Source organism: Anarrhichthys ocellatus, unplaced genomic scaffold (assembly GCF_004355925.1).
Source record: "Anarrhichthys ocellatus isolate YVR2014 unplaced genomic scaffold, GSC_Weel_1.0 scaffold22, whole genome shotgun sequence".
In the NCBI taxonomy this organism is placed as follows: Eukaryota; Metazoa; Chordata; class Actinopteri; order Perciformes; family Anarhichadidae; genus Anarrhichthys; species Anarrhichthys ocellatus.
In genome coordinates, this window is record NW_022280052.1 from 3,809,527 (window position 1) to 3,834,210 (window position 24,684).

A 24,684-nucleotide genomic window follows, 5' to 3' on the forward strand; every position below is an offset into this window, starting at 1 on the left:
TACTGTATAACAAGTCTCAATAAGATGAAAAAAAAGATGAAGATCCTGTGAGGCAAGGAACCCAGGCTAATAAAGATGAATGCTCAACCAACTGATGATTGCAGGTGTGAGCCATATGTCCCTTAACTTCAGTTTTATCATTTAACACTACACCACTGATACTGTTACTTAGACTGCGGTCCAATAGTCTTTATTGCTTTGGAAGGTTCCTAATTTGAGTGAAATGGCCTGGAAGTATCTAAGAGCTGGTCGAGTTCTCTAAATGTTAAGGAAATGTGCCTAAATGCTTCAATTCTTATCTCCTTTAGCAAAGGGTACACTAGACCACATGAGGAAAGGAGATAATGTCGTCCCACAATTCCTTGCAGCAGAAATATTTAAAGTGAACGATCAACATGACTGACAAGGGACGCAGATGATCATGTATTTTCATACAATCGTACTAATTGGGATTTATGTGATAAATATGAGTGGACAGAGGGGTGAGCGTGAGCAACCATTCTCAATGTGACAACCGTTTTTATTTCACTTTTATGACTTTAATTATAATCCTTTTATATTTAAATTCCAACTCTGGAAATTAAGTTATATTTTTCACCAGGTTGTCAAGGAGCAGTTTGTCACTAAAATGAGAAAAGCTGCTCATCCTTAAAGATCAGTCCACCTGGCTGAAGTTGTTCTCTCTCTCTCTCTGGACAGGGCAAAGTTTCACATTCTTAGCACCGGGGTTGTCTTTTCCTAAATCTTTGACTCTTTTCTCACAGGAGTATGCTACTGCTTGCCCATAAGCACTGAGTATCACAAATCAGCATAAACAGCTGACCAACATTTCAAAATGTGCTTCTTTGCTGTACAGAGTAACTGCACAGGTTAAAGGTCCTGCTTGCACTGCCATCTAGTGGTTGAGGCACGCTCTGTCCACAACCTGTGCAATGTAGCACATACCGCTTCGCTACTGTGCAACACTATATCGCAGATTCATGTGGTCACAAGCACAACAGACCGCACCCGACATAAACAGCTTTTCCATTTGCTTTGATAATAATCAGTCATCCTGTGTGACTGACAGGTGATCTCAGAGAGGTGCATTTAGGGAAAACTACATCAACGATTGCTTAGCACCAATGATGGAGACAAAGCCAAAATAATCAACTGAATACGGCTAACCCATCAAAGAAAGGTAACAAAACATATGTTTTATAGCTGGTGTTGAATTTATAGTAACAGTAGCGGTATCAAAACCGTACCCAGCCATTATGTCCATATTATAAGTCGTAAATGCATATAATTCCTAGGTAATCTGTTCCACAACAATGGCATGCAAAAGCAAACATTTACACCTTTTTAGTGCCACGAAGTAGGAATATGACACAATTTTTTTTCTACTCCTTTCATGGAAATAAGCAGTTGGATAAAACTGAGAACTTCCAAATGTGCAACTTGCATCAAGCATTTGACTTATGACCACTCGGAGAGAAGCACATTCAAAGTAACCCATCAAACAGGAATAAACTACATTAATGGGCAGCCAAAACTAAAAATACTATTGTTAATGACTACTGTATTTTTGCTTAGAAAAATAGTTCAAATGATTCAGTGTAACTCAGTCTAAGCACCACACAGTGCACTACCAAAGGAGTCCCTGTTACCTAACCCTAGGGCCACAGGGACCAGGATAGGCCTGAAATGTTAACAACTTTCATCAGATATTCAGATATGTTCTGCTGCTGTATTCCAACATTTACCAAACGAGTGAATTTCAATATCATAATTTAGTCACATTTGATCGTAACATACTATATTTGATCCACAGCTGGTCTATTTGACAATCACTTTTACAAAATAGTTAAGTATTAGGGCTGGGTATTGTTTAAAAAATGACTATGCCAATACCAGTACCCTTAAAGTGATACGGATACCAACAGAGTACTTCATTTGATACCCATCATGTGAACTGATGTCCCACCGGTAGCTAATGGATGCGGCACCGAACAGCGCTCATACAGCGTTTAACGCTCATCACGCCGTCCCCCGACCCATAGTAACAAGACCACGTCGTTGAGGAAGCCCTGCAGGGTTTCAGTTCTCCCACAGGTGAAAACGGTTAGGCAGTATAGGTTGTAGCTGCTGCAGTAACGGGCCAATCGCACGTTGCATTAAATAGAAGAACGCTCGTTGTGATTGGCTGCGAGCAAAACCAATAATCATTTTTTTCTAGATCTGGGCACAAAAAGGATCGATGGCAGATATTGTTTGACACGAGAACTTTCGATACTACTTGGTTCTTGGTTATTTCGGTCAATACCTTTTTAAAGGTATTGAGTACTGATAGCCAGCCCTATTAAATATAATGATTTAAATATGATTCTATAATAGGGATAGTAATTAACTTTGATAATAAGACCCTCCTTGAGGGTACTCCAGGGTATTTGTGCTATTGAAGCCTTGTATCCAGCTAGACACAACCTCAGTGTTTGGTTCATCAGAACCTTGCTGTTTCCACCCAACATCATACCCGTGTAGGGGACAAGACATCTCTCCTGAGAGTAACACAAAGGAAACAGGATGGCTGCAACAGGAACACTTAAGGGCACTTTTCAACCCGAAATCTAAAAGGCCTGTGTATTAACACTCCCCACATCCAGGGACTTGTCAAAGCTCCTGGATCACCAACTCCAGGTAAATCCTCAGAAAAATATAGAGCTTTAAATACAGCTGTCTGATTAATCAAAGGTTAATCTGAAGCAGTATGATCTCCCATATGCCTAAGTAACTGTGCTTATTGGGTTGGTATTCAAAGATGGGCATGTACACCACACACAGAAAAGCTTTCTTTGTTTTCCTGTGCCTCATGTCTGCTGCTTCACAGTTAATACCCGCTCATATAATATAACTAACACTTTAAAGTGTTAAACAGACACATTTACAGATTACAAGAATTTAAGCTTGATTGTCTCATTTTTCTATGAACAAAAATCTTCATCTGTCAATAATTGAATCGCTATAATGACAACAAACATTGCACACATAGGGGCTATAAAGTATAAATACACCACAGAGGTCCCCCATGCACAGCTATTTCTTTCTATTTGTAATGTCCGGAGGATATTGTGGAAAAGTGCAGAATGAAGATGACAATAAGAAAATAACTTTTATATTCCACTTAAATAAACTTTTTTTTCCCAACCAGCAACATCAATATGTGAAATGAGTGTCTCACAAATCTTCAACGCTCATTTCTGTGCTTATGTGTGTTCTGGTTGTCTTGTTTGGATAAAGTGCTTGTGTGTCACCTCAGTTTCTATATTACACTACCCATAATGCACATGGGCATGGTAGTGCAGAGTTCCATCCTGAGCTCAGTTTCCAAGAAGCACCTTAAACACTGCAACTGCACTGATTTATAAGGATTTAAGATATGTACTGTGGAGGGATGATGGCTGATTCACACCATGACTTGAATTCTATATGAAACGTAATATATGCTTTTTTTTAAAGTATTTATGATTTCTTGTGCTTTACTTTCAGAAAAAACTGAAGTATTTAGTGTCTGGATTGGTGGATAACTTCAGTCAATTTCTCTAGCAAGCCAAATGATATCTGTCTGCTTTGATTGTGTACTTATAGAAAGCATTCTGACAGCTAGAGTGGTATCCTGTGGTACCCTGATATTGCCATTATAAACCACTGCACTGTTAAGAGTTTTTAACTTTGATACTTCCACTTTAGTGCCAGTACCAGCGCCAGTTTGGGAACCTGGCTGACACCAGTACTGTGATCACGTGGAAGCAGTATTTCAGTACTACTTCAGTACTGCTACAAAGATTTAGTTCAATGTTGAATTCAGCTAAGTACTTAATCCCAATTGTGTTTTTTTTCCAAGCTGTATGTGCAGATGGCGAGCAAATGGGATTTCTAGTATTAGGAATAATAGCTTTAAAAAGAGAAATTGGCTAGCTTAGCACAGAGCTGCAGTCAATATGCAACCGTTGTACACAAAGCTGACAATCGACTAATCAGCCTCAAAACTAGAGGAGAAAATCTGTTCCATGTGACTGTTGTTCAGTAATGTTTTTTTTTGTTCTTACCAGGGTGGGATTTTTAGATCTGAGTGACGTATGGTACTTTGTTAGAGCCTGGGAACAGTGTCCATGTTGGTGCATCCGTGGTGGAAATAATGAAGCTTTGGGGAAAGTGCCATCAGGGTGGCATGCTGGTGTGTCTCAGCTGGGCTGCTGGCTGAGAGCGGGCCAGGCCAGCGTTACATTCAGCTGCTGGTTGTGTTGGATCAGAGATGTGTGTCGGTAGTGGAGGACCAGCTCTCTCAGCGATGGGTACTGGTTGAAGGGCTCGGCAAAGCCGTACCCTGTGGGTGTTCTGTAGATCACACAATGCTTCACATCCCCATCCACACTGCATGAGACAAAATACATATAATAATGATATGAATGTGTTAGGGCCGTTTTGATTTTTGGGTCCAACGCAGCTTAGGTTACGAGTTTAATCTGCACTGGACCCACTTTTGTTAAAAATGTATGATCCATTAAGATTAGACGGGCAAAATTGTGTGATTTTTATTTATTTTTTAACATGCCTGAAAGATGCAAATGTGCTGGTACTCACACAACAGAGCAGGCAAAGGAGCCTCTCTGAGTCTGGCTGTCTCTGATGAGGAAGGTCCCGTCCCTCCTCCCTCTCAGCAGCTCTTCTGCCTCCTTTCGTCTCATACAACCAACGTACCAGCTCCTCTCCTCCTGGTCGGTGTCATCTGCTAGAGTGTACGGGCTAAAGGACGATGGGGAGGTGGAAAGGTTTAGATTTTTAAGGAAATATGTATTTTAGAGCATACTGTTCTCACAAAATAGTTCCAATAATTAGCCCTCATCTGATGCCTTCTAACAAACATGAGGAACCTGTTTTCTTGCCACTTTGCTCTTTGCTAATTCATCACACCAGCAGAAGAAATTGTCAAAAAAACTGGCACAGTGAGTTGCATAGGTTAGCTAGTGAAAAAAGCTTCTTTAGCTTGTGTTTTATTGCATTTATGCCCATTAAATAGTAATATAATATAGAGCTGTTATACTACATACATCCTTCGCTGCCATAATCTACATGGCAGTGATGTTTACATGGGACAGTTTCAAGATCTGCACACATGGAAGCATGTTTCAGATTCTAGTGAGTGGCATAAGAAGTAACTCATGACAAATAGAAATAGTAAAATATATTCTTGTACATTCTACACTTTCCTGTTTTCATTATTTTTAAATGAGGCTCAGTTGACCAGGTTAAATGAGGATACTCACTCTTCATCTTCATTCCTTATACCCAGCCAATCATTTATCTGGCTCGGTCTCGTGCCTTGCTGGGTGAGCCAGCTGAAACGTAGAGAAAACACAGTCAAAAAAAAAAGAAGAAGCCATATTACGACACAGAAGGTTTTTCTAACGAGATGTGTTAATGCATAATAACAGCAGACCTTGAGTTTTGCTTTGTTTGTTGCAAAGTTGCGGCACCAGTCTGTATAAAGACACGGTGCTGAGTGTGACATTTTGTCATTCACAAAGCCTCAGCAGCACATCTGCTCATTTGAATTGAAGAGTCCGCTAGAAAGACGGAGTCTTCCCATCAGGCAGCATTGTGCTGAGCATACTGGACATTCACAGCTGTGGCTACATGAGTGAGAACAGCTGATTGGGTTTTCTATGTTTACAACTCTCAGCTGTGTCACTGGTATGTGACCCTCTGTTTTGAACTAAACTACAATCAATCAGATAGATTTGATCTCATTATAATTATTAGACTCTAATTAAGAATCATGTCGACACATCTGATGTGCCCCGGGCTTTGGGACCCCATGTGGGGGTCACCTGATAAGCAGACAGTAGTGAGCTATTCCTGCTTGATACAGTACATCCAAGAGAGCGTGGTCACTATCACCAACACCTAATTTATTCTAACGATACATTCATCTTGCGGTTGCTGCCCCCTCTTGCTCTGCAGTGCATCTGAACGCTTTCTCCTTTTTTGCCTTGTTCGTGCTTTTCATGTCCTTGAGATATATTTGAATGAAAAAAGGTTCAAGGTATCACATCTGTGTTAATCTGTCTATAATCTGTACAGACTAGGCTGACAAAATGATCGAAGAATGACGTTTGAATATTTTTTTCTTGAATATATATGTATATATTTTTGACCTTTATGTACATGGCATCGTGTCCTAACTGATTGTTGGTGATGCTGCACTGCGCCATTTTGAGCTGAACCTAAGTGAAGTTGGAATGAGGAGTTATCTGCACGATATCTCCCCATCTCACGACCAAAACCTTAATAAGGTGTCAGCTGGCTGAAGGGAGATCGCAGGAAATTACCCTACTTGCTGTTGGCTATATTATATTATTTCCAGTAAATATCACAATATAAAACGTGTTCTTTTGTTTCAGAAGTAGGCGTCTCGTGACTCCTGTCATGTGGTGTGCACGGGGTAGACGGCTGCTTTTTGTCACAATCTAATATTAACTTTCATATTAAAATGTCTGTTTTTCTTCTTTTCTTTTTACTATTCAAATATATATTAATATTTAGAATATTTGTTGACAGCCCTAGCACAGATGTAGAAGAAGAGGTGCTGAAGGGTTATATTTACAGCAGGTATTGATCTCTGATCTTCCTGAGCTGCACCAGGTCGGGCTTCAGGGTGTCCATTTTCTTGTCGACCTCCATGTGAGCCAACGCCTTCCTCCTCAGCTCCTCCTCCAACTTCTTTTTGCTGTTGTGGATCTCCTCCACCCTCGAATGCAGCTCATCTGAATTGTTTTGAATCCTAGGAGGAGGAGGAGATGGAACAACTTCAGTTAACAATTCAGAGTCTGCTGGTTTGCTGTGGGCATGGCCAGCAGTGAGTACCTTTTTCTTTTAGATTTTGAAAATAAGTCAAACAGAATACAAAAAAATTGACAAAATTGGAAATGAGGGTTTGGTATTTTGAAGCCTACTTGTCCGACTGTGTACTGCTGTCTAATGTGAGGAACATGTCGATATATTCTTTGCTGTAGCGTTCTTGTGTTTCACACTCCTCCTCAAAGATCCGAATGATTTCACTGAAAGCCTCTATGGCTGTCCGCTTGCTCTGCAGCTCCTGAGGGAGGAAAGGCAACAAATCTTTACTTTTACTTTCAAGGCCTTACAGTCAGACTCAGTTGTGGTAAAGCATTTAGAAGTAACAATATTTACTTAAAGATTTTGCTTTTAACCAATAAAAACGACTGATCTTAATGATTAGGATACTGTTGTACCTGAGAGGTTTGGTTAAACTTCTCAAACAGACGATCATATTCTTTGCTCTTCTCTTTGTATTGATCCTGAAATATCCTCAGCTGTTCTCCAACTGCATCAATGTCAACGTCAATCGCAATCTGCTGCTACAGACGAGAATGTTTAGATAGATTAAGATATTTAGGAAGATATTGAAATATATCAAGGACCAAGTTCATTTTTAAAGCTCCTATGATTCATGTAATCTGATCTGAACATTACAGAAGGTTTGGGGCATATTACTAAAATTTAGACATTTAAAAGCATCTTTGATATCAACTCATTCATGATCCCTGTTACCAGCTCTGATGCTGCCAAAATCACATATAGGCCTACATAGTTTCAAATACAATCATAACAATAAACCTCTACGATAAATGATGCTGAAAAGGTTTACGTTTTGATATTTAGCAATTATATAGTTGTAACATAAGGAGGCACACATTGAGAGCTCAAGGCCTCATCAACCCACCTGCTGGTATCTGGTGATGGGATAGAGTAGCTGGGTGTCCAGTTTAGAGTTGTACTGGGCCAGAGACTTATTCTGGAAATACTGGATCAGGTCCACCACAGAGGTAAAGGCCAGTGGCTCAGAAAAGCCGTACTTCCCCTCATGATGGAAGATCTTTATCAGTCTGTTGGAGCCACCTTTCCTACAAAAGTCAAAGCATAACTGTCACAAAGCTGCCAATGCACTCAACACCAACACAGACAGAAGCATCACTAGAAAGTTGTCTATAACAAAACAATGGTTTTGTTATCTCTTGCAAACAGAGGAAGGAAAATAATTCTGTCTTCGGCTATGATTGGATTTCACCACTTTCAGGACCTAAATTGTAATTCCACCATTTGGCCACTACGTAAAGTTTATCCCAGAGCCTGCCGCTCTTACTGGGAGCTTGGTCCGGACCAAGGGGAAAGAAATGATACAAGTTATACTGAAAAGGTTGACCAGACCAAGGTGTGAAAGCACTGTTGCCTTTTTAGGCCGATTCTAGTGAAAGACAAATCCTAATTTTCTGTAATAGTCTTTTTCTATTTTAAAAGGACCATTTTGTCAATTGTCAGACTTCAGTGTTATTGTATACAACTCTTAACAATTTTTCGTACTGTTTTCAAAGTTGTCAACTCTATTCAACCACCTCCCCAATCAAATCAAACATCATGGTGATGCAAGGTAGCTGTAAGAAATCAATATTTGATAGTTGCTTTGCAAATATTCTGGTTTCTTTTAAGTTAAAGATGAAGTGGAAATGTCACATGCCTGATATCTTTTATTCAAAAATGTCATGAGGGCGCAAAGCTTGGCACAGATGTTGCTGGTGCAAGATATATTTACTGTAAAGCAGAAAGGAGTCTATAGAGTATAAATGCATTGTCCAGTACAGACCCTTTACCTGGATCTCTCAAAAATGTAAAGACGGTGTAGACGGCATTCATTAAAGTTGGAGTGTGTCTGTTCTGTGAGACAGATGTGAGACGAATGACGAGACGTGTAAAAAAGGTGTTATGTTTCTGACTGCAGGAGTCTGCGCCAAGCTCTAATCAACAGAGCTTTATAACTGAAACCGTGATTCAACTAAACAGAAACAGAACTGTATAAAGTTACAATATTAAACCGGTAAAACTAAAGTTAGACTTTGAAACCAGGAAGTAATAACTGACCTCTGACTACATGTTTTTGATTTAGTGGGAGCATAGCCTTTCCATGAGATACAGTGCTCACAACACATAGAAGTTAAAAGTAGTTACCTTAGTGTGAGAGTGTATTCCCCCTTAACCTTACTGGAAGCATCTCGGACCAGGAACGTGCCATCAGGAGTGTTTCTCATCATCGCATTTACTTCGTCTCTGGACAACCACAAAAGGGCACCAAGGTTTCAAACTGTTCATGTTGGAGTTTTCAGATAACGACTTGCAAACAAAGTTGGTTTTAAAAGCTTCAACGTTTACATATTGTAAACAAAACAGATTCATGTTCTGTGTTATATTAGCAGGTCATACATCAAATCATCAACATGCCATATGGAAATATGAAATACCTCGAGGTATTTCCCCAGTACCACTCTGCATCCGACAGATGGCTGTCATCAGAGCTGGAGTCACATGCTGCCATTGCTTTGGTTATGTTGTTCTTGGATTGAAGTTCTGACCACAAAGGCAAAAAAAACAACGTTTGCTTTAATACAAAATAGCAAAGACAAAAATTGTATAATTTTTTTTAAACAAAAGCAGGTTACCAAGTATTCTTTGATTTTAAATAAAGGTCATATTATTGTTATTAAGTCTGGATTGCTGGAGTCATCAGACCTAAAATATGTTTTAAAGACTAAGTATAAACAACTACTTCTATAAAAGATAATCCATCATAGTCCTCGTCCTTTTGTCCCTTTTCACTCATTATACAACCATCTTTTTCTTATCGATTAACAGCAGGTAAACTTTTGTCGTGATTTTAAAACGTACTAAATTTCAAAACAGGAGAGGCATTAGATAAACAGTTTGTGCTATGTCGTATGGTTTCCCTTATTTTAGAACAAAAGTGATTAGACAAGCTACAAAAGATCTGTTACACTTCTAACAAGCAGAACAAAGAGATGCTTGAGATTACCTCCTTCCTTGACAATGTTGGCTCTTAGTGCAGCAAACGCGTCAACATGATCGACGGGGGAGGAAAAGTCCTGCAGGAACGCTGTCGGGTTGCGAGAGTGAGGCTCGCCGTCGTCTTGGCCCATCTCAGGCTCCAAGAACTCTGCAACATCAACCGCACAACGACCCAGTGTTACTGCTGATGTCAGTTGAGGCTGATCTGAATGTGGCTATCTGCACTTTGTGGTGGTTCAGCACACACTGCTTGCCCACTGGCAAGGACTGCAGAGGGAGATATCGTTGTGTTGCTTGGTCTTGCACCATGTGGGAGAGTTTGTCCAGACTAGTCTGCTGACAGGTGACACTGTCTGACTGCCTAAAATACCAGAACGGGCACTCCTCAACACTCAGACTCAACAGCCAGACTCTGCTAGGGCTCGACCTCGCCTTGCTTTGCCTCGCCTTGCCTAACAAACAACAGCTGTCTGCAGCGAGATGCCATGGGCATGAATGACTGGAGCTGTTGATGTTCTGCTGTGTCTGATTGTGGTAATTGTCCCTCTATGTGTGTGTGTGTGTGTGTGTGTGTGTGTGTGTTTGTTAATGTGGCAGTAGGAAAGCAGGGGAAGGTGAGAGTCTGTCTGTCAGGCATTTCATTTATGTGTGAATTGTTTGTGTTTACTAGTATGTGAGAGGCGTGCTGTTAGCAGTGGATGTAAATCATCCCTTCAGCACTTGTGATGGTATGTCTGAAGATGCATTACATTTCTGCTGCAAATAGAGCTGTATGTTGGAGGAATCACATATGCTGTAGTAAAATTAGAAAGTGCATAAACTCATTAACCCAGGGCCTACAAACAGTGAAGCTCCGTCAAAACTTGCCTGGTGTAGAAACCTAACAAAAGCTCTGCGTGTAATGAAACTTGAATCTAAGAATCCTTCAGATCACTAAGTCTTTGAAACCATGTGATCCCAGCTCCTCACATTTCTCTTGGGGTTTGCCAAATTCTTGTTTACTAGAGCTGAAAGGATCAAATTGATTAGCGATTTTGATAATTTTCTAATCAAAGTGGATTTAATTTAATTTATTGTTGAAGTAAATTTACCAAATATTTTGCTTTTGGACTGTTCGTCAAAAGAAAACGGTCACTATTTGTTGAATTTATTCAAAAGTGGGCCAATATTACAAAGTAAAGTGACTCTAACTGCTGAATGTAACCAAGTTCTACAAGGTTTAATTTGGCATCAATTAGATGTTTCTTACTGCAATGCTTCTTTGGTGTTTCTCCTCTAGTTTGTATGTACACAGCTTTACGCCGTCACTGTATTGCATTAAAGAAACATATAATTCATACCCGCCCATTTAATATTTCATGCCCATCCAGGCCTTGGCACGACTCCCAAAGCCAGAAAAGGTGAATGTGGCTTTTACTGCCTGAGCCCTGGATAACTGAGATAACTTCACTTTTCTACTCTGTTGTAAATGTATGATTGCCATCGATCATCGATCTTAAGGTTGCAATATAATTACTGTCAATTTTACCGTCTCCCAGTGGAGTAACGGTTGCGCATATCATCACGGATGACACAAACTGAGATCAGATAAATGTACTTCGTCCTACTGACAGGAATGTCTCAACACTTTCTGATGTCTCATTAAATGCAGCAGACGTTTGACTAAAACGTTCTGCTTTGTTTAACTAAAATCGATCAGAAGACATTTTTAACATCTTTGTTATGAGATTGGTTCTGCATGATTTTCTCATCCGTTTACTATAATTCTTCAAATGCATCATAATTACTATTGCAATAATGATATCATTATTGCTGTGTAACAATGCTTAGTATAGCACCAAATCTTACCTTGAACTGCTGGTGAAGGCTCAGGCCTAGTAGCCCCGGATGTGTCGGTCTGCTGTTGAGATTGGTTAAGCGGTGATGACGTTACAGAAACTACAGAATGAGGCTCGGGATTATCTCCCATATGGTTGGTGCTCTCGTTGATGACCACGGCTTCGTCCCTGAGATGGAGGGATGCTAGCGATGACGTCGGGAAGTCGGCTTGCTGGAGCTCATTGTCCTCGGCACAGTTTAGCGCTCTGAGCTGGAAACCCTCTTCTGCCATTTTCGCAACACAGACTGAATATTCCAGCTATGTTTTATTGAGTTGGAGAAGCAGCAGGATGTTGGGTGCCACGGCGCTGTTGATCACATACTATCGGCTTTCAGTTACACTCATGGCTGAGGATAGAGAGAGTGACGGTGCAGAGTTCAAGGCTGCCCTGTGTTGTGGAGGTAGAGCATTGTGCTCAGCCTGAATCCCCGGTTGAAGTTCATCACAGAGCAGAGCGATGACATTGCGCCATTGTGTTTTCACTTGAAGGTACTCAGTGGGAGTTTTCTCTGTTCTGCTTCACAGTCATTTGCTTAAAGGGATTCATATCTTGGAGCTACCCAGAACAACCACAGTTTGTTCCTGAACAGCTGACTGCCTGCTTCATAGGCACCTCAACACTAGTTATTGAGCCGTAAATCCACTGGAGAGTAACAGACTGAAGTACTACTGTCTGATTTTATTCCCAAGGACTCACGCATCGTCTCATGTCAGAAAACCTAAAACAAAACAAATGCACAAATAAAATCAGTACTGAGAATTAGCCTTTTTGCATGCAAACATCTGGCCAAATAATGGTTTAATAATCTGCACTGTATCACAAATCTGTCCCCTGTTTGATATTTTGGGCAGCTAAACCCTAACTTGTTACAGCTTCAGCTTATTATCCAGCTTGTTTCAGACTTGCTGCCCGGTGCGTTCATGCTCAGTCATTTTTAAATTGAATCGCTGGCATATTTATGGAGTACTTATAGAGGCTTCCTGCAAAACAGGTTTAGAAAAATTCAATCATTGCTGTTACTAACATGTTAATGCATTGAAATGTTCAACCCCGTAGTTATCTGATAGGTGTTAACACCGTCATTGTGAGGCTTAAATTTGTCAACTTTCAGACATTTTTCCATAACGTTTGTACTGGATCTTATATCCATTCACACATCTGGCTGTGTCAGACCTGTGTGGGAAATGCTGCCAATAAATGTGCACTGGAAACATATTTAAGCAGATTATATGTTACAGAGAATAAACAAGAGAGTATTGGATATCGCCTTTTGGGATGTTGTGGGATTTTCTTTTTAGGAAGTCGGCATTTAGAATTTTTTATATAATGACTGTATAGTGTTATATCATGTAATCCATAACATATGTAATTCAAAGGACTGTGACTAAATCCTGTTCCTCTCCCAAGCATCTGGGATTAGTCAGCAGTTTATTACCCTCCTATACCCTTTACAATGTGACGAGAGATGTGAGATCATCTGCGCTACAAGAGTAAAATTGTCATCAAAATTGATTTGAATGAAAGATCAGATTATTTTCTTACCGTGATTGATCTGATCCCATCACAATAGGTCATAGTTGCTTACCTACACAGTAACCTCATTTAACTTATTGTGCTAAATCCTTTTCTCATTTACTAAATCTGTTCAACTGATGCTCTCAGCATCTATTTTCAAAAAATCAAGTTTCAAAGTATCAAAAAATCGTGAAAATTCCTGATTATGTGACAACTCAAATTTACTTTATTTGTACTGACTTAGAATGTGTTCTGTTCCTGCAAAAGAAGGATATTTAGTATCGTATCCAAATTTACTGAGTGATGAAATATTGCAGATCAAAAGTCAAAGTGTTGGAAATGGCGTCGACATCGAAATACTTCCATTGGTACGCAGCCATGAAGTCTTCGTGGATCGGGACATTGTGTCCAAATCCTGTTGAGATGATGCAAGATACTAAACTTGATTTAGACGAAGTCCTGTGATCTTTATCACATAAGACAATTTTCTAATGTTTTTATACTTTCTTAAATTCATAACCTTTTTTGATATTAATACCAACGTTTCTATATATGTTTGTAAGTGAGAAAAACATGCCGTCCCAAACTAGGATGTGCTTTAACGATGACCTAATCAAAACAAAGTAAATGATGTTTGCGAGGCTCATGCATTATTGTTGGATTAGTGGATCCATAAGGAAAAGCAATCGTGAGAAGCAAACTTGGAGTCTTAAAAATCACTTTGCGTATGTTGTATTTTAAAGCGCTGTTTTGAAAATGTCACATACTTTGTCAGGCAATTAAATTCGTCAATTTTCTTCTGAACGTGTTTTGGTTAAATATTCGGTCGTATTCCGTTATCGATCAGCATTGCATCACAAAAACGGGACGGCTTATATCCGCCATATTTCCCCCCCAACGCCTTCAAGCTTTCCATCGTCCCGTATCTAAGCTCGGAATGACGAAGAGATGCGAAGGCTGAGCATGCACGGAACTTTCAAAATGGCAACTTCTGGTGTAGATAAAATCAGAACAGCCTGAAAAATTAATCATCATGAGGAAACTCAGCAGGACGGGACAGTACACACCTACCTGGGCCAAGACGGAAGGGACCGGGCGGCAGGGGAAGCCAACGTTTCATCAACATCCATGAAGGGGCGAAGAGACGTAGCCGGACGCACACGTGGCTCAGATCAAACCAACCACCGGCCTCGGTCCTCACGCCATCCAATGTCCCTCTACCCCCCCTCCTCCCAACCCGTACTGCCTCTCTGCCTGTGTCCTCCATCTTTTAAAGATCCTCTCCACTTGGTTGTTGTCCATCTCTTCTGAGTGCCACATTTTCCCACTGTGCCATTCCTCTGGGTATTTCCTCTCCTCGTCAACGATACTCTTCATGTCTTCATGAAAATCAAGCCTTTTCCATGATATTTCCCACTTAGTTTTTACTTTTACGTGCAATGCACAGAAAAAAAAAGTCCACTCATCTGTGGGGTGCAGTATAAAAACAACTATTCGAATATATGAAAGAGATCTATAAAAATGATGTAGGTTTTAGAGCTTGTGCAAGTAAAGGAAAGGCAAAAGGTAAAAGCAGCTCTACTCTTCGCACCGTAACTCTTTTTCACAGTTTGAGAGCACAGTGTGGCTGCACAGTGGGGGGACAGAAGCATGAAAATGAGTCGGTGGGAAAAAAAAAAACTCCAATATAAATAAATAAGGGAAGGATGCCACTGTTGCTATACAGAGCGAGAGGCTTAGTGGTCTCCTGAAATCCTATTGGCCGGCCTGTTGCCATGTGCTCAGGAGTCAGCAGAGATGCTGCTAACAAATCAAGGAAATGTTCTAATATTAGACTGTATGTATCTAGGCAGCGGGAGCCCCTGACCTCTCAACTCAGCCAGCGTTACGTTCCACTTCACAGATCAGCATAATGAAAGAAGTGGTGTGGAAGTAACTGGTTAAAAAAGATGTTACGGCACCATAGACAAAACAGTAGACACAGTCCCCCACCAACTCCCTCCATGAGATCCCAGTCAGAACAGTTACAAACGGAGAGACGAGAGGAAACGAGTCATCTTCTGTTGATATTGCTAAAATGCTGATATTTATGAAATACAGCTTTAGGTTGTGATTGCACTGTATTTTTGCTCTCTGGACAAATTAAAGAACATACAGTTTGTTAAATATCTTGTTATTTAGGTGAATTTATTTCTCTATTTCTAGTGATCTTATACTTACAGGTTCTGCTGTAATAAATTAGGTCCTTGCAGCAAAACATTTACAAATTATAACTGAGCAAAGATAAAAGACATTTGTTTTTAATGGATGCTGCCTATAATTTATTTGCTGGTGTATGCTTTTTTTACCCTATACCTTGCATTTGTTATATATTTTAAGAAAAAATATCCATCATACATTATTATCTTTGGTATTAATAAGCTGTTTTATACCGTCAGTATCGCTAATTCTTCTGATAAACTAATAACATGTATTTATTTTGAGGCCATGGCAATATGGCAATTTCTCATGCAAAAGGCTTTAAGAGGATCCCTAAAGTGATATTATTGAGCCCAGGAAAAAAATGCCATTATTGTAATTGCCATGTTAACTTCCTTCATGTAATGCAAGGAGTTCCTAAATATCTACACGTAGTTCATCAATGCAGGTTAAATGGGTTCATGCTGTATCTTACCTCTTTTTTTCCATAAATGTAAACGGAAGTTTTTTTTCTTCTGTTCAAACGTTAAGAGAAAATATTCTGAAATCACAGAAATATCATTAAAATGATACTTTTGCATAACATTGAAAGCTCCATCCTCATTTATAATCTATTTTGGCTCTTGGCCATTTTAAAACGATATTTGCAGCAGGGGAAACTAGAGAATGAAATTAATTTAATTTTCCACCTTAATTAGCTCAAAAGATCGTCTCATCTCCATCCAGGATAGATCTTGCAGTTCAGTTTGTAATGGCAGTATACCTTACCTTACATGAGTTATGTTTTACTTGTTAAGAGATTATACTTCTCATCTACATTTAAAACAGATCGTGTCTTTGGTAATCTCATAATTACTGATTTTGTTTGCAGATGATTTGATTGTGTGCAGTACTTGTCTCAAACAGCTGTGGAGTGAATGCCCCCAATACGTTGGTGACTACGGAATCACATTTAATGGCATGATAACTAGATGTAAAGAGGTTAGACATATTGTGTCTCTCCAATTCTTCTTAGCAAGCATGTGAATACATTAAACGTGTGTCTTTCAGTTGCATGATATGATGCCATGGTGTGCACCAACATTGTATTGTACCAGTCCTTCAGGCAGGGATAAGAAACGGCTTGTATAAATGTGCAGATTGAATATGATAGAGAATAAATGCACTGATGAATCCCTCCAAAAACCTGCATGCTTTACCTTAAAGGTGAGGTGACCGGGGCATTTTAAAAATGGATGTTTTGGTTTTATTTGTTGTTGTCTCTGTTTTGATGTGATTTGTGTTGTATATGATTTTTCAGTGATTCTTGGGATAGTAATTTAGATTTAGCGATTGATTGCTTAACTGTGTCGACACTTATTAAACTATGATCCTTTGCAAAAACAAAAACCTGTAAGATCTCAGTGCAGTTCATAGGATTATATTTATTTCTACCACTGCTATCATTGGATGAAGAGCATGAAAAACCATCTAGAATAACAAAAACATCGTTCTGTTTAAACGTAAAGAATAAGGATTAGCAAATAAGAATAGCTTTATGTATATTTTAAATGTAAATTTGCATTGGAAAGCCATTACACTTTGCAAAATATTTGGATTCCACAATTAGGGGCTGTTCACATGTTGTGTTTAAACATGCGTAGAAAACGCCAGTCTTGCCGCTTTCACCCTTTTATCCAGGGTGCTTGGGAGGTTGTGCTCCCGTCGCGCCTGCTATTACTAAGCAACCAAAATATCTGCATTGAAGAATATGATGATTTTTGAGGTAATTTCACAGTAAGCCTCATTAAAAAATGGATTTGAGGGCACAAAAAATGCAGCATGCGAACAGCCCCTTATGGAAAATGTAACGGCAATGTTGGAAAGTGAATTAGGTGTGTATACATCTGCTGGGTAAATAAAGAAAAGATCAGATAAGATAATCCTTTATTGGTGCTGCAGTGGGGAAATTTACAGGACTACAGGGAAAGTGTCCCCCTGAGTGCAAGGTTTGTATGGTTCTTCTGTTTCAGCTCATATGATGATGACAGAGAGGTGCCGATAATGTGTATCTTGATTTATTGCAGAGAGTCTCCCTTACAGGTGCAGCAGTGTGTTTAGAAGTAATAACAGCAAGGGACAAGGACAGCAAAGCTGGACAGATAAAGGTAAAGAATAGACAGGATTGTTATGTTCGTAAGTACCAGCAATAATATAAGAAATAATACATCTATATACTAGCCAAGTGTTCTGGAAGTTGTAAACAAAAATTATAGTGCAAAGAAATAAAAACTGAATGGATGTAAATAGACTGGATGATTATGTACAGTCTGTATGTGTAAATATGTCTCTATACTGTATATAGTGTGTAGGATTTATATTGATAGTGACATGAAACCTACATATTAACAACAAATTGTGCGTAAAATTCTAATCTATGAAGGCAGCAGTGGATATGTTGCTGTTACAGGGTTATTGACAGTATATGACTGTTAAGTGTTCATCAGAGTGGGAAGAAACTGTTCTTATGTTTGGTTGCTCTGGCTAACGGTGTTCTGTAGCGCCTCCCAGAGGGTAGAAGTTGGAACAGGTTGTGTCCCGGGTGTGAAGGGTCTGAAGGGTCTGCAGTGATGCTTGCTGACTCTGGAGGTGTATAAGTCCTGGTTGGAGGGCACAGACCTGTTTGCCCAGTAGGAAAACCACAGGGGGTCTAGCAAGGGTGCTGTGATGTTCTTCAGGACAGTCTCTCAAAGGATATCGTGAACACAGACGTCAGAGTAACGTAAAATTGTCTAGTAGTAGTAAATGTACAGTTTAACCCTCAAGTGTGCATCAATTTCCACCCAGGAGGCAAAACAAAGTGCCTCCCGACCACAGTCTGGAAGCTGTAGCAGGAACGGTTAACACAGGCTTTGTGTTTCCGTGTTGCATATTAACTTTTGAAAATATAATCCAGCCTCTTTCCACATTAATTAACCGTCTTAAACCAAATTGTTTTTGTTACATTAGTCTGCATACACAACAGTTTTAGAAGCTATTTAAAATAATTCCATGTGCAGCAGAGCAAGAGGTGAAACATTGTTTCAGCAAACTATTTGAAGAAGAATTGACAATCATATCATCATTTCTATGAGCAGCCATTGAAATGAACAACATGGATTTAGTTAAAAAGCCAAACCCAGCAGCAAAAATTAAACACAAACGGACAATAATATAATTAATTGCATTTATTTTTGACAATTAATTGACAAATAGAATTCATGATTGTGACAGCCCTACTTGTATGTGACAGTCAAACAGGATAAGTATATACAAAAATATTACCTCGAGCAGGGTCACAATTAACGGCATGAAAGACAGTAATTCACTGAAAGTAAAACTGGCAGAGACGAGTTTGATTTATCATAATAGCAACATCGATTATATCTAAATGTCTAATTATATCTAAATGTTTTCAACACACACACATGACATCGGCATACTGAGAACTAGTTTGAATAAGAATAGAGTTGGAGCAGTAGTTTAGACTTCATCAACTGGCCCAGTCTGAACTTCTTTTATCCGACAGGTGAAGAACATTTCACTTCCTCATTGTGAGGTTAAGGAACTCCTTCCTGGTCGTGGGATCATCATGAAATCTTCCCAGCATGACACTTGTAACAGTGCTGGTGTTCATCTTCTGCACACCTCTCATCACCATGCACATGTGGCTGAAATACACAAAGGAAGATGTTTAAATTACCGTATAGTGATGATTTGTACAGAATCAATGCGATATCAGAAATGAGAGTTAAGCCTCGAGAAAGTAAAATACACTGATCGGTTCATCCAAAAGAGATTAAGATGTAATTGTAATCTAATATGGATGACACAAAAGCTAAACACTCACACAGCCTCAATCACCACTGCTACTCCAGCGGGCTCCAACGCCTCAGAGATGGCTGAAGCAATCTGCTTGGTTAGACGCTCCTGAACTGCAGAGAAAGTAACACATCAGATGTCGCACACAAACGCAAAAAAAGATGAATAACATTATGAAGGAAAATATGTGTAAATAGTATTACGGCAGTTAATTTTACCTTGAAGCCGCCTGCTGTAGATCTCAACAATTCTGGAAAAAATGAGAGTGTAAGAGATGTTGGTATTTTAGTGTGTGTGTGTGTGTGTGTGTGTGTGTGTGTGTGTGTGTGTGTGTGTGTGTGTGTGTGTGTGCGCACGTGTTTTGATCACCTACCTAGCAAGCTTACTGAGGCCAACCACTTTCTTGTTTGGAAGGTATGCGATGTGAGCCTGGAATATTTAAACAAAGTATTGTCTATGTATAAGATGTGCAATATGTATTAAAGTACCCTCCATAATACATATATGGTCAGAACAACAAGCCAGTACTTTTCTATTCAATATCAATATCTGTTTTGATTTATCTAATATATATATATTTTGCGGACACTTCATTCTGACCTTGCCAAAGAAGGGCACCAGGTGATGTTCACAGAGAGAGAACAGCTCGATATCCTTGACAATCACTATCTCTTCGTGGTTTTCATCAAAGATTGCATCATTCAAGACATCTGTGGATTAGATGTTTGCTTCACATTCAGTATTTGTATTAGCGCTACTGAAAGTTTTGTTTTCAACAAGATAAAGAAAAGAAATCCATCCTCACCCTGAGTAGTTTCTTTGTAGCCTTTGGTGAGGAACTGCATGGCTTTGGCTGCACGTAGTGGTGTACGTAGAAGTCCCTCCCGGTCGACGTCCTCTCCAAGCTCGCTCAGTATGGTGGTATAAGCCTTCTCTATGTGAGACAGCTTTTTTGCATCTACAGTGTCCTTGAAGTCCTTCTTTTCTCTGCACAAACTATTACATTTGCATGCGTTCAGGTTCCTGTCAACTCCTCCGTTCATCTCTGAAGCATTTTGATACTCCATTCTGCCTCTTACCTCTACTTTCAGTGAACGATACTGCAGGATACAATGTAATAGGCCAAGTGGTACACCGTTTGCTCTGTGGCCTCAGAAAGCACGTCCCCTGTTCTTTATACCCTGATGTGGGGCCTTCAGGCTACGGCATCACTGAAGCCTCAAGACACCATGCAGAAAATATGTGAAAAATTTCAAATTTGAGCTCTTGATCTAGGCTTAAACTCTCCTCACTGACGTGGAGTAAAACCACCACAGAAATCAATTTCATATTCCCTTGCATTGAATTCCTCAGAACAGCATTTGACTGATCCTGTGATTTGAGTTGAAATACATCCCATGCTTTGATTTGAGGTCACAGAAGACGTCCTGAGTTCTTGGAACATCTCACATGCGAGCCTCAACATGCTTTTGAAGCCATTGAGCAGTGAAGTGAAGTTGAATGAGATTCAGCAGATGGCTAACGTATTGCCCTGGACTATCCTGGATTAATTAAGCATTGTACAAACGTGGTGGCCAGAAATGTACATTTATTGGACATAATAGGATTAGGAATAACGATCGAAACACGAAAGTAAGTCAAACAACAGGTTTATTTTTCAATTGAAAAATGTCCCACGCATGTATCTAGGTCACAATTCTTAAAGAACATAATATAAAACAGAATAAATGACTAAAGAATAGAAAATAAAATAAGGATATTTATCAGAAATGTTTTACTTTGCTAAAAAATGACTATCAGCCAATATAATGTCTGAGATTTTGAATCTCGGTCTTTTATATCAAATATCTCCTCGCTATCGACAATGTTAAATGGCATTTTCACTCACATAATCGGTAATACACTTTGTCTCAAATAAGAAATTTGGGCTTGTTTCCATCTATTGGCGAGAAGCAAATGGAATCATCTACAGCTTAGTTTGGTCAGATATTGGCGCTGTGGGCTTGTATGGCTGTAATCTGCCAGTAAATCGAGTAGAAGAAGAAATAGAGGTTACAAACCTCGACCTGATCAGTCATGTGCGTTCATTCTCCCAGAAAGCCCTTTCCGCCAGAAAAGTTCATGACCAAGATCATGGTTTGGGTTCAAATTAACCTTTTCCAGCTGAAGGCAAACTTCTCCCACGAGTTAAATATTCGCTCTATCAGAATTTATTCGGCAAAGCGTTTCCATTTAATGCATCAACTTTTTTTCAACAAGCACCACCTCAAGTGAGCATAAAATCCTTTTTCTTGCAATTGGTGACGATTTTTTTTCCGTTTGCATACAGCAATTTCAATGCTATACTCCAAAATAAAGCTAATGTGAAGCCGGTGAATTTGCATTGGCCACTGAAAATATATTCATATTTTATATTATGCTCCACAAAATACTGAGTAGTTTCGAAGTAGAAATACACGTTTTTAAAGATTATTATTTAAGGTCATCACAATTTTATTTTGTGATCTATTGTCAACTTTTGTTCAAGATTTTATTGATACCAATTCCATTCTCCTTTATGCTTATCGGTCCGATTCTTTATCAAAAAAAGTAGACTTGGTTGTCTGCGTCATCGCCATCGCGTCAACCATCGCATTTATTAACTGCCTAATTTCAAAATGTTGGAAAAAATTACAATGCTTCTTTTCTTAAAAGGAAATAACTTGGAAAAAAATATAAAACCGAATAATGATAAAAGAATAATAAACAGTTCAACTTCTTTTAGAAACTGATGCAAAAGACACAGGATGCCACAGTCTACGTCAGGGGTCACTAATGGGCAGACCGCGGTCCGGGTCTGGACCCAGACGCCGGTGTATCTGGACCCAGACCTATAACCGGTAGATAATTAAGAATTAATACATTTTAACGGAGCGCTAATTTGAAATATTGTGATATTATTCAATTTAACTTTCGTTATTTGATTGACAGTCAGTAGTTGACTACTACAGACGTTGATACAACTGTTGGCTACTTCAGTATATATGGGACTAAATCATAGCGCAAGTTAGACATTATTGTGATGTTCCGGACCTTTGCATGAGGAAATTCTCTCTAACTGGACCTCGCTGAATTTTACTTAAACAACCCTGGTCTAGGTGATTAATGAATCAAAAGGGAATAAGCTAATTAATATAAGATTCTCCCCTTCCTCTCATCCATGACTACCTTTTGTTGAAAGAGCATAGACGCAGAGTTTGACGTTAGATGCATTCATTTTTTGCAACGCAGAAAATCTGACAATTAGGAACAAGTTCTCAATTCCCATTTCTATTCGGAACATAAGGTCACAGAACTCAGACAGCACTTTGTTATATTGTGTCTTTATGTTGTGACTGAAAAGATTATCAATTTGACATACTTGTTTTCCACATATTTGTATGGTTTTGCATGAGGCATGTTCCTCTTTTTGCTTCCAAGAATTTGAAAATGGATCACAAACACGTACGCGTAAAGGTATCTGCTTGGCTACATTTGGAGTTATGTTGAGATTCAAAAAAAATTATTAAAAAAAGACAAAATATAAATATAAACCTCTGTCATGATAAAAACAAATGCAGATAAATAGTCCCAGGGACTTACACACTCGCACATATTTCAGGTTAAAGTATGTAATTGAGCAAATGTAATTATTATTCCAATAATGGAATTTCAGCCAAAAATGAAAGCTTTGGCTCCCTCCTTATCCACACTTTGTTTGTTTTACACAATCATACAGAGCTTGTTGATGCAAATAGTAAACTGTTGTGAACAAGCTTTAGTTTGAGTCTTGTAGTCCTGGTGGCAGAGACCAACCAGCCTCTCCTGCGTACCGGCTGTGCCTCACATCAGCAGCAGAGGGAGGTGGAGAGGAGCAATGATGATGTCACAGGACTGTTAGCCAGTTGTCTTACGCATTAAAAATCGAAATGTTTACCTTAAAAGCAGTTGTTTGATTCTCAGATTTTGAATTATGATGTGAAAATATGTTGTCTCTGCCATTTCTCCTTAACTGTAGCCTAGTGAGAAAGTTGCCAAGTTGGCAACACTGTGTGCGTGTGAATGTGTGTGTGCGTGTGTGAATGTCCGTATCCCAGACACACACATTGTGTGGGATATTCCAGACACAATGTTGCAAGATAGTTGAATACTAAAGAAACAATTGGATAAAGCACATCAAATAACAACAATAATGATAATAATAAATCGCAACCAAGAGAATATGTATGATAATATATATGATTATAACAATAATAATAGCGATTACGTATCACTGGATGGGCAACCCTGGGCCCATGGGTTCGCCCGTAATTCCAGGTCTGCTAATCAGCTACAATAAACACATAATAAATGATTGGCCCTGAAATTCCATATTGGTGCATTGCTAAAAAGTTACCCTTTTGATTCCATGTCACACTTGAGCGTTTTTAATCAACACAAGACCGACCTTCACCCGGCTGACTGTCTTGTGCCTTCGAAGAATGTTCGTATCTACCACATCTTGCAATACATAATGAACCTGGCACATCAGACAGGGCCAAAACCAAATGTATTAACAATCACGAACAGAGTGGTTACTGTAGTTTTACGATTTATTTTTGTCGTCTTCTGTACTTTATACCTCTGTTTCACTATGGAATCATTATTGAAAAGTATTTCAGGAAATGTGTCACCTAATGTCACAATTGCACTTGTTATAAGCACTATTTATAATCTCAAAAAATGCCATTGTCATGAGGTATTCATCCTCGTGACTCTTTTAATGACTACATTTGACTTTTAGCCTTGGTGATTTCAGAGATATCACTAATAATGAGTTACTGTAGTGAGGAATGCTGTGATTTACACTTTTATTTTCTCTGAAATAGATCATCTTAAAGGCATGACTGTTCAGGCACACGTCAGGTTCAGCTTGCTGACTCTCACAATGCTGCCAATACATTTTTCATGTCTGGAAATGCATGGGTATTTTATTGCCATTTTGTTTATTTAGAGGCACCCCTGTTGGCAGATCATTTAAAGAATGAATTAAAAGCATCACTGCTTGCTAATTGTAAAAATAATAGCTTGACAATTGTTAAAGGGACAATTTGCCACCTTTTTATATGGATATCCAAACAGTGCTGATGGTAAATGTAGTCCACTCAAGAAATAAATTCCTCAGTGCATACTACATGCCATTTCGACTTTTCATCTAATAAATATACAAAATAGACTCTCAAAATGTCGATAAAGGAAATATTCTTACTCTCAATGTTCGGTGAAATATTCTTACTCTGTATTTTTCGTTTTAATGTTACTTAATTCCAGTCAG

The 24,684-nt window shown here is 39.1% G+C and overlaps 2 protein-coding genes across 5 annotated transcripts; both read right to left on the reverse strand.

Annotated features, from left to right (window-relative positions):
• Positions 1 to 1,725: 1,725 nt before the first annotated feature.
• On the reverse strand, positions 1,726 to 15,058 carry LOC116390218 (phosphatidylinositol 3-kinase regulatory subunit gamma-like). Of its 4 annotated transcripts, none has more exons than XM_031859640.1 (12): positions 14,385 to 15,058; positions 11,767 to 12,516; positions 9,926 to 10,066; positions 9,357 to 9,462; positions 9,067 to 9,165; positions 7,787 to 7,967; positions 7,296 to 7,418; positions 6,996 to 7,138; positions 6,647 to 6,823; positions 5,307 to 5,378; positions 4,624 to 4,785; positions 1,726 to 4,413 (listed from the first exon to the last, which is right to left on the reverse strand). In XM_031859640.1, exons 2-12 carry the CDS (start codon positions 12,026 to 12,028, stop codon positions 4,224 to 4,226), a joined length of 1,656 nt encoding a protein of 551 aa, XP_031715500.1. In that variant the 5' UTR covers positions 12,029 to 12,516; positions 14,385 to 15,058; the 3' UTR covers positions 1,726 to 4,223. The 4 variants fall into 4 exon arrangements, with proteins under 4 accessions (XP_031715500.1, XP_031715498.1, XP_031715499.1 ...); XM_031859638.1 differs by having other exon boundaries at positions 7,296 to 7,421; positions 14,385 to 15,055; XM_031859639.1 differs by having other exon boundaries at positions 7,296 to 7,421; positions 14,381 to 15,055.
• Positions 15,059 to 19,071: 4,013 nt separating this feature from the next.
• LOC116390282 (GTP cyclohydrolase 1-like) lies at positions 19,072 to 20,419 on the reverse strand. The gene is made up of 6 exons (XM_031859768.1): positions 20,158 to 20,419; positions 19,953 to 20,062; positions 19,726 to 19,781; positions 19,571 to 19,602; positions 19,381 to 19,465; positions 19,072 to 19,201 (listed from the first exon to the last, which is right to left on the reverse strand). The coding sequence occupies exons 1-6, from the start codon at positions 20,417 to 20,419 to the stop codon at positions 19,072 to 19,074; spliced, it is 675 nt and encodes a 224-aa protein (XP_031715628.1).
• Between the last annotated feature and the right edge of the window lie 4,265 nt (positions 20,420 to 24,684).